Source organism: Xyrauchen texanus, chromosome 6, assembly GCF_025860055.1.
Source record: "Xyrauchen texanus isolate HMW12.3.18 chromosome 6, RBS_HiC_50CHRs, whole genome shotgun sequence".
NCBI lineage: Eukaryota > Metazoa > Chordata > Actinopteri > Cypriniformes > Catostomidae > Xyrauchen > Xyrauchen texanus.
The window spans coordinates 20,545,934-20,559,867 of record NC_068281.1 but is presented as its reverse complement, the minus strand read 5'-3'; the positions used below and the strand labels follow the sequence as shown (position 1 = coordinate 20,559,867).

General features: G+C 35.5%; 1 protein-coding gene across 1 annotated transcript; it reads left to right on the top strand.

The window, feature by feature from the left end:
* Positions 1-1,046: 1,046 nt before the first annotated feature.
* On the top strand, positions 1,047-9,417 carry plxdc2a (plexin domain containing 2a). The gene is made up of 13 exons (XM_052129193.1): positions 1,047-1,134; positions 3,014-3,240; positions 3,326-3,466; positions 3,884-3,953; positions 4,047-4,169; positions 4,300-4,418; positions 4,515-4,614; positions 4,754-4,849; positions 5,084-5,165; positions 6,155-6,215; positions 6,299-6,518; positions 8,132-8,292; positions 9,190-9,417. Exons 1-13 carry the CDS (start codon positions 1,047-1,049, stop codon positions 9,415-9,417), a joined length of 1,716 nt encoding a protein of 571 aa, XP_051985153.1.
* The last annotated feature ends 4,517 nt before the right edge of the window (positions 9,418-13,934 follow it).

Sequence of the window (13,934 nt, the reverse complement as noted above, 5' to 3'; positions counted from 1 at the left end):
GTGAGACATTTCACACTCCCCTAATCCACTAATTTCTCACAGGAACCAGTTTCCTCATGGTAAACCAACATTCTCTCTTTTCCACATTAGACATGCACACACACCAAACACCAGAAACACACTCTCACATTATCACATCTCAAACATAGTTAGAACAAAAACATCCGTTTAAATGCTCAGATAAATCAGAATGAAATGTGTTAGTACTACTCAGAATTAATGTGTGTCTATATTTAAATCAAGTGGCTAAAGCTGTTTAATTTCATGTGTCTGTTTACTGAGAATGTCTGCTGTTCATGTTCAGATTAACTCCAGGTTGCTCCGGGGGATTGTCCCTGTAAGTGCACTGTAAGTCGCTTTGGATAAAAGCGTCTGCCAAATGCATGAATGTAAATGTAAATGAATGTAGATTGACACTGCTCTGGAGTGGTATATTATATGGTTAAACACCTTATATTTAAAAGTGATTTTACAAAGAATTAAAATCCATGTGTGAAAAGAAGATACAGTGGTGAAGTTGTAATAGGGCTACCAGAAATGTTTTATTCTTGCATTACCTGAGTTTGACATTGTACTAGCCCTATAAGATTTTTTTAAATAAAAAGACATCAATGTAGGTAAAGAGATACATTTGTTCTTTGATGTAAAGTAGACTTAAAATGTTTTGCCATTTGCACTTAAAAAAGCATGTTGAATGACGTTGTTATAACCAGAAAAATATAAATATATATCTTTCAGTGACCATATAAATTCAATTTAGCAGTTTATTAAAGAAGATAAATAAAACTCAGATCCTCCCCAGTGTTCACACTCATAAAACACATGATGCAGGCTGTCGTTCTGTTTTACAGATCACACAAATTCGTCTCTCAGATAGTTGAAGATCTAAACTCATCACATGCGCGTCACAATAACTTCAGTATGGATTTGACATTCTCGTGGGAGTGTCGGGGAGCTGAACTTCGCGTCGGACGTGGGGAATAAAAATATTATTCGTATTCTCTTTCCTTTGAAATTTACAAGGACGCTTTAGAATATCGTCGGCCATGGCACTAGTGACAAGACCACATGTTTTCTTTGGGATTTTCGCAATTATTCAGATTACATTTACCATTCAGGAATTACCTTCAAATGGTAAGCCGTTCATTTATTTGCCAATGTTTTATTCCAATCAATACTTTGTTACCTAGATATTAGTTTAATAATCTATGCATGTAATCTCAGAATGATGTACTCATTTCCCATAAATGACCAAAAGAATTAGCTTGCTCCTCAAATGATCTTTCCCTTCATTTCTTTGCCATAATGATTAGTTTTGGACTGGATAATTCTCTTGTGCCAGTGCCTTAATTTTCATCACTCTTTTATAAAACTGGCTGCACTTGCATTATAGGTCAATGACGTGAATCATTTTTTCTCATTTATTCAAAAATATATTAAAAATGCAATTCACACAAAAACATTACTGGTATAGACTCATGATGAATTCACTTGTACTGTGTTATGTTTTAATTTCTGAGTTCAAAGTAATTTTGATAGTTTTATTTGTCAAAAAATGACTTATTGACATAGCCTACGTGATTACGTGATTTATATATATATATATATATATATATATATATATATATATATATATATAAATCACGTAAACATCATATATATAAATTATATATATATATATATATATATATATATATATATATATATATATATATATATATATATATCGAACCGATCTCACGGAAATTCAAGTTGGCTATTTCGTATGATTTCGTTCATGTGTGCATATATATATATATATATATATATATCTTTGACAACTTCTGTGGCTTTTTTCATGATGGTTACACTACTTGACAGAGCTTATTATTATTATTATTATTATTATTATTATTTCATAATTATTTTGTTGTAGTTAATGTTTAAAAAAAAATCCTAATTCATTAAAACCAACACAGACGCAAATATTGCATTTATACAAAACTGAGACATGTCTTGAAAATTAGACTCTTAAGATACTTACCATTTTTATCACCTTGGACTTCTTATTAGCATCTTATTAGTCAATGATTTATAAATCAGTTGAATAGAGGGCACTGATACACCTTGTAAGAATTAAGATTATAAGAGAGTAATGCTTGACTTAGTCATTAAAAGACACTGGGAGCAGTACATTGCTTGGCAATACACAGGGTAACCAATTTAGAAAAAATGAGATAATATTGATATTTTTTATATTATATATTTGTTTTTCATAATTATGGATTTATTTAGCTAAAATCCTGTGTGTGTGTGTGTGTGTGTGTGTGTGTGTGTGTGTGTGTGTGTGTGTGTGTGTGTGTGTGTGTGTGTGTGTGTTTTTTACCATAATTTCTGTTCATACAGTAGCTAGCCATCCAGACCATTTTTTGTCCTGTGCTCACTGTACCCTCTGGTCTTTGCCAGCATGTTGAAAATAAACATCACATAGTTACAATGCCAAACTGGAAAATGGATCCCATTGGGTAGCATTCAATTAAAGACACTCTGATATTAACTATAGCATATCACATTGGAGATATTGATAAAGATGTAATGTATAGAATTTCAATGAGAAGGACACAGGAAAGAACTGGACCGTGCACACAGAAACTCTTATTTTGCGCCAGTCAAAACATTGCCCTACCCTCATACTCCCTTCCACCTACTACCATGAGGAATGCTGAGCATGTTTCACCCTCTCTTGTGAAAGAACTCCTGTCACTGGTAGGATGTGACAATCTGTGTTTATTTTTTGTTTGCATCCAGACTCTCACAGCTGTGAAACCATTCTTCAATAGTTGAAACAGCTAAAAAGATTAGTTTTTTTCTGTGTCAGATATCAAACAATGTCATACCGTATCAGGTGCCACAGATGATAATTTTAGTTCTTAGTGCAGTTCACATTTAGGCTGTTAATAAATCTAAAGATTCTATACATTTGCTAATCAATGAAAACATCAAATACAATGGTTTGATAACCATTATTTGTCAGGGGTCTCCTACTTTGCCTTTGAGAAGCTTTCCAAGCAAGAAAGTGCTGATGTAAACCTCAAGCTTTACCATAAAAGATGGAGGAGATGGCTGTTCTCATCTAAACCAGAGGACGAGATCAGTCAGAACAACCAGGATCTGAAACGCTATGAAGTGCATGGCAGATTGGATTCAGAGCGCTTTCCAGAAGTTGTGACTAATGACAGTAATGGCAACTCATCCATTGAGGTAAAGATTAAAAATTAGGGCCTACTTCTCAGACATATTTCTGTGCTCATACCCTTACTGTTCATAAATGTTCTGTTTGCTTCAGAGAGATATGGATCATATTTACTACACATCCAAATTCTATGGGCCCACAGACAGCGCAGACAAGGATTTGTGGGTCAATCTTGAACAATTGGACATGGGAAGGGTTCACGAAATTCTCTCTAACACGCATCAGCAAACTTTGGTATGGACTAGAACCAAAAAGTAAATTCTTGATATTTTGTTAACACTGCAGGTGCGTATGCATGTTATGATATGAAAATAATGTTATGTAACACTACACAACAAGGATGTATATGCCAAAATTAGTTAACAATATATGTTAACATGAACTAATAATGAACAACACATTAACACCACCTATTCATCTTGACTCATGTTAATTAAAAGTTATTAGTTAATGCATTATGAATTAACAATGAGCAATTGTATTTCCATAAATGAACACTGACCAAGATTAATTAATGATACCTAATGCGTTTACTAATGTTAACAAAAACATCTTATTTGAAAGTGTTACCAATTTTTGTAATTGTTATTCATTGTAATTACATTTTTGTAAGAAAAGTGTTTAATAGAATTTTATGTTTGTTTTTAATAGAAATTGAATCTGTCCTTCCATTTCCCTTTCTATGGACATCTATTAAGGGAAATACATGTAGCTACGGGAGGTGAGTGCTACACAATTTAGATTGATTTAAACTTTATTTTAAATCAAATTTTAGGACTTAGGTGTATTTTGTGTTGATTTTATTTCTATTCAGGTTTCATCTATACTGGAGATGTTATCCACAAAATGCTAACAGCGACTCAGTACATTGCTCCACTCATGGCGAATTTTGACCTCAGTATCTCACAAAATTCAGCGGTTATTTACTGTGATAATGGTAAATTGGGACAGACTAAACATGCTTTAGAAATTTGAAGAACCCTGATTTATTTACATAATTTAATGTGTTTGAATACGTTATAATATTTGAATTTGAAAGGTTATTATTAAACAAACCCCTATTTTAGGTACAGCTCTTGTTGTGCAGTGGGACCATGTGTATATCCAGGATGCTTCTTATTTGGGCAGTTTTACCTTCCAGACATCTTTGCACAATGATGGCAGAATTATATTTGCATACAAAAAGGTTGTTGTTTTTACATGGTTCTTGGTTATTACAGCTACCATTACCTCATACTTGTGGACAAACCAAACTTTGATTGTGGACTCTTGGCTGTTTTAGATTCCCATTGACATAAGTCAGATTAGCCCAGTGAATCATCCTGTGAAAGTCGGGCTCTCTGATGCATTTGTGGTTCTTCATAAAATTGACCAGATCCCCAGTGAGTCACTGCTCAATTTCTTAATACTTTTCCACACTCAAGTGATGCCTCTGCATATATAATTGCTTTGGCATAAGAATTCTGCCATTCCTTGGTTGTGTATTAAATCATATCTTGTTCTTTTTTTTTTTTGTGACAGATCTTCGACGGAGAACAATATATGAATACCATCGGGTCGAGCTCTTAAAGTCCAAGATCACAAACTCCACTGCTGTTGAGATGCTTCCTCTGCCAAGTAAGTCTGAGCTGCTGACAGAACTGCATCAGCTAAGATGGAAATAAGATCAATATAATTACAGTGACCACATACAATATGTATAAAAGCTTCAATCACTCTGTTATACAATTTTTTTTTCTCCATGGCTTAACTTCAGTATATTTCTTTGCTTAGTGTGAGAAAACAATAAGTACCCACATATCTTTATCATGTGTTTGTTTAAATTTGCCACGGCTCCTCCTGCTGTGTCAGCCTGCCTCCAATTCTCCAGCTGTGAGATGTGTGTTACAGCTCACATTGGCTTCAACTGTAGCTGGTGTAGTCGCCTTCAAAGGTATACACTTTATTGGTTCACTTGTATTTTCGATATGCACTAAAACTATTAGACCATAAAATATAATCTGACCAAAAACACTAAACCATTTCATTATAACAGTGTATTCATTTCTGAATTTGTGTAGATTACTGGTCAGTGTTTTCAGCATTTCATTTCAGTTTTGACAACTCTCTGAAAGATTGAGCATGTTAATGTGGGTATACCATGTTGACAGCATTTTTGTCTTGCTGGACTATACACTGCTGCTGCAGAAAAAGTACAAAGACTTGGTACCGCTAGAACATACACAGACAAGTGGGCATGCTACTGCACAATTAGACATACATACATACAATTTCCATGTAGCAGATATAGACATGGAGGAAGGGGGTTTCAGAGAAAAACTCTTACAGCACTCTGGAGAATAACCAACTTATATGCAAAATTGAGCAATTTTAATTTGACATAAAGAGAGAGTACATGAGTTGATTGGCTACCCAAAATACATCAAGGAATCAGCTTATACCATGCAAGCCAATTGGCTTAACATATAACATGTGAGCAAGCCAACAGATAACAAGTTCAAAGAACTTATCAACTCATTCTTCATGTAGAGTTTCATGCCTGAACCTCAGTCATAAGTTACCAAATTGTAGTCATGCATGTCCTTCTCATGTAACCATGGTATTTTAGTGTAGTACAGTGTTCAACACTAATTTTACTATTAAGGCAGGACCCTACACCTATGCAAAATGTGACACGTTACAATAAGATTGTATTTATTTACATTCATTTCATAACATTAGTTTACATGACCCAACAATGAATAATAATTTTAACAGCACTTATCTGGGTTAATGTTAATTTCAATGTACATTTTAAACAAAAATGTCTATACTTTAGCATAAACTAAGATTAATAATTGTTGTAAAAGTGCATAATGCATTTACTACTGTTAAGAAATAGAACCTTATTGTGTTATCAATAAAAAAAGTTTTCTCCTGTAGATGTTCCAGTGGATTTGACCAGTACCGTCAAGACTGGGTTGACAGTGGATGTCTAAATGAGGTGAAGAGCCGTTCTTGGGCCATTCCTCATTTATAATTCAACAATCTCCAATTGTTACTAACTTACTTTGAATGTGTTTCAAGATAAAGAACCAGAGTTGTGTTCGACCTCTAGACATAAAACCACCTCTCATTAAAGCCAGCACTACAGCAGCGCAGACAGGAACAACAACAGTTTCAACACAACGGATCCGAGTTTCCACAACCACAGCAACCACATCAATTGGAGCCTTCTCTCTTACCACTAAAATGACCAGCACACCCTTATCTTTAAAAAACACAGCAACAAGTATCCTCACTGATGGTAAGTAACTTATTATTGTCTTGATGTGTTATTATGTCATGTAGACCATTAAGAGTTTATTTACAGCATTGGTGATTTCTCAGGGCCAGCAAAGCATTCTCTGCTGACGTAACATGTCTAATAAATGAATATTTTTTAAACCTTTCATTCTAAATCATCTTAATGTATGTTCAATCGCTTTCCACTCCAAATTCATCTACAAACGAACAGCAAAAACCAAAACATTTATCCAATCAGAATGTATTCATTAATGCTTACAAGCAAAGCATGTCGGCTGTTTCACAAATCGCAAGCTCCTTAGCCGAAGCAGCGAGTGAGATTGAGCTCCACCCCCTCAGGCCTTCAGAATTTCCACAGAATCCATCAACAGTGCAAGTGAATAGGCATCTAAAGTCAGATTGTCAGATTAATCAGCCAATCAGACTAATTTATTTGTTCTTGCGGGTGTCATCTTTAGCATATGTCCCAGTCCAGGCCTTCTAGCTGGCCTTGAGTGACACAATCATACTTTAAGTGATGTACGGAATTTGAAAGCGAAGAGTGCGAGATCTTGCCTTAAAAGACTTCTCTAGACTTAAAATGCATGGGCCACAGCTGATTTACAGTCACATTGTCACAGATCTACCGGACACTCCCAGCACTAATACTCTACAATCCCTCTCCCCTGAGTGCTGATCATCTGCACCTGTCCCTCGTAACTGCATCAATCAGCTCCGTGACATAAAAGCCCAATCCTCCTTTCATTCTTTGTCTGGTCTCGACTAAGTATACAGACTTACCTGCTACCACTGGTTACTCACTGAAGACATTCCCTCACTCTCTTATCCTGCTCCATCACTCCGTTGACAATTCCCCAAGTTCTTCTCTGCCTTTGTTTAGTTTGTTTTGTTCTCAATAAACACAATCTCTGTGTTCTACGCTACCTACAAATCTGGGTGTCTGTAACACACATTACCTTAGTATTTGCTTTTCAGTATAGACTCACTCATTGCTCCTGCCCTGCCTCTTTTGTTTGTACACTCAAAAAACATATTTTAACCTATTCCTAAAACAAAAATTCCACCAAATTAAATTGTGTATTGTTTAACAAAATGTATCAATTAAATTTGATGGAATTTTGTTAAGAAATTGAAATGCGTAAACCTTAAAATATATATTATTAAAAGTGTCCTCCAGGAACCTTTTTAGGGATAAGTTAGAAAAATATCTAAATAAAGAAATAATGTCTAAATTATTTCAGCAATCAGAAACAAAATTTTTATATTGATATTTTTCCCTGTCTACAAAACTACAAAAAGAGGACCTCAACATTCTATTCGTGTAGGAAATTTGTGAAGGAAACAATGTTGAAAAGAGTGACAAAATGTTAAAAACTCAATGAGACAATTATTGAGTTGTCATTTTGTTTCTCATTTTGTGCTTGAATAACACATTCTATACATTTGTTTGAGAAACACATTGTATGAGTTGGTATCGTGTTCAAATGACGATACCACAGTTAATCAGAAAACCAATTTACAGAATACTCTGTAAATATTTTTTTTTTTACTCAGACTCAGAAGTCTTGTTGTAATTGTTGTTGTTCAACTCTACAAGCAGGTACTCTTTTTCAGAGTCTCAGATGGACAGTACTGAGAAACAGACAGAAGAGCAGATGCAGACTGCTCTGCTCACTGGCATCCTGGTCACCGTGGTCCTCATGATGGCAGCTGTGTTGGCAACTGTATACATGTACTATCATCCAACCTCCAGCGCCAGCCTCTTCTTCATAGAGGTCAGTCACAAGCAAATATATATATATATATACATATACACTGTGCACACCGATCAGCAACAACATTAAAACCACCTGCTAAATATTGTGTAGGCCCCCCTCATGCCACCAAAACAGCGCCAACCAGCATCTCGTAATAAAATAGCTATTCTTCTCACCACAATTGTACAGAGTGGTTATCTGAGTTACTGTAGACTTTGTCAGTTTGAACCAGTCTGGCCATTATCTGTTGACCGCTCTCATCAACAAGGCATCCACAGCCATCCACAGAACTGCTGCTCACCTTAAGTTTTTTTATTTTTGGCACCATTCTGAGTATATTGTAGAGATTGATGTGCGTGAAAATTCCAGGGGATCAGCAGTTACAGAAATACTCAAACCAGCCCGTCTGACACCAACAATTATAAATGCTTTTTGATTATCTAATCAGTCATTCATGTGGCAGCAGAGCAGTGCATAAAATCAAACAGATATGGGTCAGGAGCTTCAGTTAATATTCACTTATAATGTATTTCTGTACTGCTGATCTCCTGGAATTTTCACGCACAAGTCTCTAGACTTTACTCCAAATGGTGCCAAAAATAAAAACATCCAGTTAGTGACAGTTCTGTGGACGAAAATATCATGTTGATGAGAGAGGTCAACAGAGAATGGGCAGACTGGTTCGAACTGACAAAGTCTACGGCAAGTCAGATAACCGCATCTCAGAATAGCATCTCAGATGGCGCTGTTTTGGTGACAAGACGGGGACCAACACAATATTAGGCATGTGGTTTTAATGTTGTGGCTGATCAGTGTATATGTATATATATATATATATATATATATATATATATATATATATATATATATATATATATATATAAATAACGTTGTAATTTTTTTATTGATATGTAGAGAAGGCAAACACACTGGCCTGCTATGAAATTTCGACGGGGTTCAGGACACCCATCATATGCAGAGGTAGAAGCCATGGGGCACGACAAAGAAGGATTCATCATGATGGAACCTAGAGACAGTTTCTTGGTACCAGACAGGAGAGAAAGCTCATTCCTAACTGACCAGAGAGAAGGATTTATTGTAGCTGACCAAAGAGAACGCTTCCTCATCATGGAACGCTGCTGACATGAATTCCATAAATATTTACATTTTTTTTTTTTTTTTAAATTTGATTTTTTTTTATGTTGCTCTGTTTTTGAGAGGGAGTTGCACTGGGGACTGGAATATACATGTGGTATGTGACTATGCTATAGGATATGCAAACACTACACAGTACTTGATATATTGTACCCTCAAACAAACATGCAATGTACACTGTGTCCACACACACACACAAGCACGTATGTGCACGTGCACACAAAGTTATACCAATGGAACTGAATGTCCCAGGACAAGCCTTAACATTTTGGCTTTTAGGCATCATTAAAAATCTAAAATTTTCATTTATAGATGCCACTGTGCAAATTTACAATTCACAGTCACCTATGATTTCTTTAACCCATGAGTGAAAGTGTCAAACAACAGGCCGTTTACTGAGATTATGCGAGTAGTATTCATCTGGTCATGTGATCCTAACATTGCAGCCCCCATATGAGGGGACCTGCTCCATGTAGAATACAACAGTTTTTATAAGGTTACTGATACATGCTTCATCTCATATTAATGTTTATGATTTTATACATCTATTTCAGAATTACAAATAATTTCTTTAGGATTAAAACTTTTTTAATGAGGAAAAAATCATGAGAGCACCTATAAGCCTGTGTATTGTAACCACAGATAAATATATATGTAGAACTGGAACGCTGATGCAGCAGTAAACTGCCAGCAGAAGGAAGTGTTTGAGCGCCATCTTGGTCTTCCCCAACTGCAAAAGAGCGTCAATGACTGACAGCTGAAAACGACTCCATTTCTCCATCTCCAACCTTCAGATAAGACAGTTGAATTTGCCCTAACAATCATGTTTAATGTTTAATTTACTTGTTATTGATAATATTAATTACAAGGGAAAATATATACACAGATTGTTATGTCAGAGCATTCACCTTCAGCCTATCAATACAGCACAACAATCACTAAAGGAAGCAGCAGTCGTACATAAATTACAAGTTGGTTATTTCGTATGATCTTGCACGATGTTCTTTGCATAAACTCGTACGACTTCATCACGTGCAAATTCACTGATGTCTAATGCGGTAGTAAACATGAGTTCCACGCATGAGGCATTATGGACATACTTATTAATATTATGCCCTTACCCAAACCTCTTATCTAAACTTAACCAATCAGTAGAGTGTGTAAACATGATAGGAAGTTTTTGTGTGTGACATAAGCAAGTAATTGTCACATATTAGATGGAAATGACCCAGGGACATCATTGGCTGTAGTGAAAGTTGTAGGAATAGTGCAGTCACACGATATCATATGAATTAGCCAAATTTGAAAAGTTGTACGAATCCTGACGATTTCGCCATGAGATTGTGTTGCACAAAACCGCCCACAAGTTGAAATATAAGTAGGAAAAGCTGTACTATCTGCTTGTTTTGGGGTGACAACACATCCTTTCCCTCAAAGGGAAAGTCAGACAGATGAAGATATCAATAACATTATTTTTCCTGATTCGGAACCTACGACAATGCCAGATTCCACTAAGGATGATCTCACCTGGAAATTTAAACATCTGTGCTCCAAGGAAATGAGATTGCAACTTCATGGAGTGATTCTCATTGAGTATGTGAGATCTAAGAGAATTTCGAGGGGACTGCATATTCAAAAAGTACCTATCATCGGTCGCAGTGATGAGGAATTGTGCACAAAGTGGTGCGAAATTCTAAATAAAGCATCTTTGGACATGATGGTACTCATTATTGAATTTACACATCAATAGTTAATGTCCGGCAAGAAATTGTTGGATGAGATGTGCACTTCTTTGTCCAGACCATTGAGAAGGATTTGGAAGCCATGATACGTTCCTTTAAAGAGGATGTACAGAAGAAGAAATTAAGCAAGCTTCACAGAGACACCATTGATTATCATGACGGGAAAGTTTACCGATGGCGTATGAACTCAACTTGGTCTAATAAACCCAAAAAACAGGTTAGTTTCAGGCAAAAGTCAATATATCTGTTTCCAGTTCTGAGTATCAATCTGACTCCGATCTTGATTTTTTTAATGCGAGAAAAAGGATGATACCCCAAATATGCAACCTCCTCAACAACGACAGTACAACACTCGACGAGGACATGGACGCACCGAGGACAGCGCAGTGGAGGACGCTATAGAAATTTGACTCAATTAAGGAGAACCTGCAGGATCTGAACTTAGTCTTCAATTTATCCTACACCAGCCTCTCTACTGCAGAAGAACAACTGCTCAACAAAGGTTTGTCATTTGTCCGTCCAACATCTACGGATCCCTTTCAGCTGAAAGTTAAAATGTTTCAATTCTATAGATCCATTAAATTGAAATACTTTTACTATAAAGATGTTGAACAGAGACAAGATCAACCAGTGTCTGGGAATCAATCTTTTAGGGCTAGAAGTTATTTTTGTCTACATGTTAATAATGCAGCAATTGAAACTTTTTGTAATTTGGTTGATGCGGATATTGTTAAAACTCTGAAGATTCCTAGGCCTAATTATTGTGGCCTGAAAGAACAACAGACTTTGATAGGCAACATCTTCATAAGAAAAAATATGTAATATGGATACCTGCCGATAAGGGTGGGGGTTTGGTTCTAATGAGAAAAAAACGACTATGTCTGTGAGATTTAATGACAACTTTCAAATGACTTTCAAATCTGTTACATGAAATTGGACTCGAATCCAACTTCGCTTTTCAAAAAAGAGACTGATGCCAGTGATAAATGATTTGATTAGCCCAGTGGAATTGAAGTATCGTATTAATGATTTTCTGGTAACTCCTGTCGTACGTCTTGCCTAAATTTCATAAATCTTTGATTCATACTCCTGGTCGCCCTATAGTGGCCTCTAATGAAAGTCTTTTGGAACCCTAATCTCATTATGTTGATTGAATTCTTAAAATGTTTGTGGACAACTTCCATCTTATTTTAAGAATACTGGTGATTTTATACAACAGTTGGAAGATGTCCACTTTGAAAGTTGTGATGCAAATATCTCACATTAGATGTGGGTTTCTTTATACACCAACATCCTGCATATTATGGGTTTGGAAGCTTTTGAGTTTTTCCTGGCATCAAGAATTGATAAAACTCCACCATCTCATTTTATTCTTGACATGATATCCGCTTCTTTTTAAGAATTATTTCTTATTTGAGGATCGCTATTATCTCCAGAAATAGGGAGCTGCAATGGGTTCAGTCCTTTTATGGGTTTCCTGGAACAAAAATGAATTTGGAATAATAACCCTTTTTCCAAATTAATTTTGATGTGGAAAAGATACATCTATGTGTCACATATTCCCTGTTGTCTTTTGTTTTTGTGCTTTTATGTTGAAGTTATTGTTTAGTTCCTGTTCTTGTAGTTCTTTGTAGTTTCATTTTATGATTGGTTTTCCCCTGATTGTTTCTCATTCCCTGATTGTTTCCCCAGGTGTTCCTTGTTTTCTCTTGTGTATTTAAGCCCTTGTTTCCCCCAGTTTATTTGTCAGTTCTTGCATGTTTTGTTATGCTCTGTGCTAGGTTCCTTGTGTTTTGATTTATTCTGTGCGTTCTTGTTTTCTTTAATAAAGCTGCATATAGATCCTCATTCCTCGCCTGCCTCGTCACAGAAAGCAATCAGGGGAAAACCAACCATAAAATGAAACTACAAAGAACTACAAAAACCTAACAGGAACCAAACAAGAACTTAAACATAAAAGCACAAAAACAAAAGACAACATGTGACACTGACATTTTTTGCATTATCAGGGGATCTAAAGCAAACTTTGGGGATTTGTTTTATCTTCCTAAATAACATGGCTGATTCTATCAAATGTAATGCTGAAATAGAAAATATATATCTATAACATTTAGCAAACATTATTATAAGTATATTCTATTGGGATAAATAAGGTAAATACACCCTCTCTTTAAATAGAAGCAGGTGCGCTATTGACGATGTAAATCGAAAAAGTTTTGTCTTAGCACTGAACACTTTTTGGCGTCTCATAGCAATATGGCCACGCAGTAGCTTCACTGTTATGACGTCATCAGCAATGCAGTTCTATCAGTGATTGTAACACCTTGTAGAATTCCTGTAATAAACAGGGAAGCATAGAAGTTAAAGGATATAGTTTTGCAGCCTAAGTAATACCTTGTGTACTCTTGTGTAACTGATTGCAATAAATCTAATTGTATGTGGATGAGCCTTTTTATTTCTTTATTTTTGTGTTGTTGCAGAGGCACAGCTAGGCCTACAGTATAAAGAAGAATCTTCAGAGACTCTTCTCTTGATAAAGAAGAGACTGCAGTGATTGTTTGACATGTTCTTAATTTAAATACTGTTGCAGTGAAGTAGTTAGTTGAAATTTGTTAATTACACTTTCTATTCTACAGCAAGAAAAACAACTGTGTTTAATGTTTCCAATTAATTACTCAACAACTAAAGTGTAACTGAAATAAAATTGACAAAACAATTTAAATGTATTAATGTACACAAATGCAATAAATCAATATCTTTGCA

Excerpts from the sequence above, each read along its gene's own strand:
- plxdc2a (XM_052129193.1), top strand. The coding sequence starts at position 1,047 with ATGGCACTAGTGACAAGACCACATGTTTTCTTTGGGATTTTCGCAATT. Across the intron at positions 3,241-3,325 it reads ATGGCAACTCATCCATTGAG|AGAGATATGGATCATATTTA; the intron begins GTAAAGATTAAA and ends TGTTTGCTTCAG. Across the intron at positions 3,954-4,046 it reads AATACATGTAGCTACGGGAG|GTTTCATCTATACTGGAGAT; the intron begins GTGAGTGCTACA and ends ATTTCTATTCAG.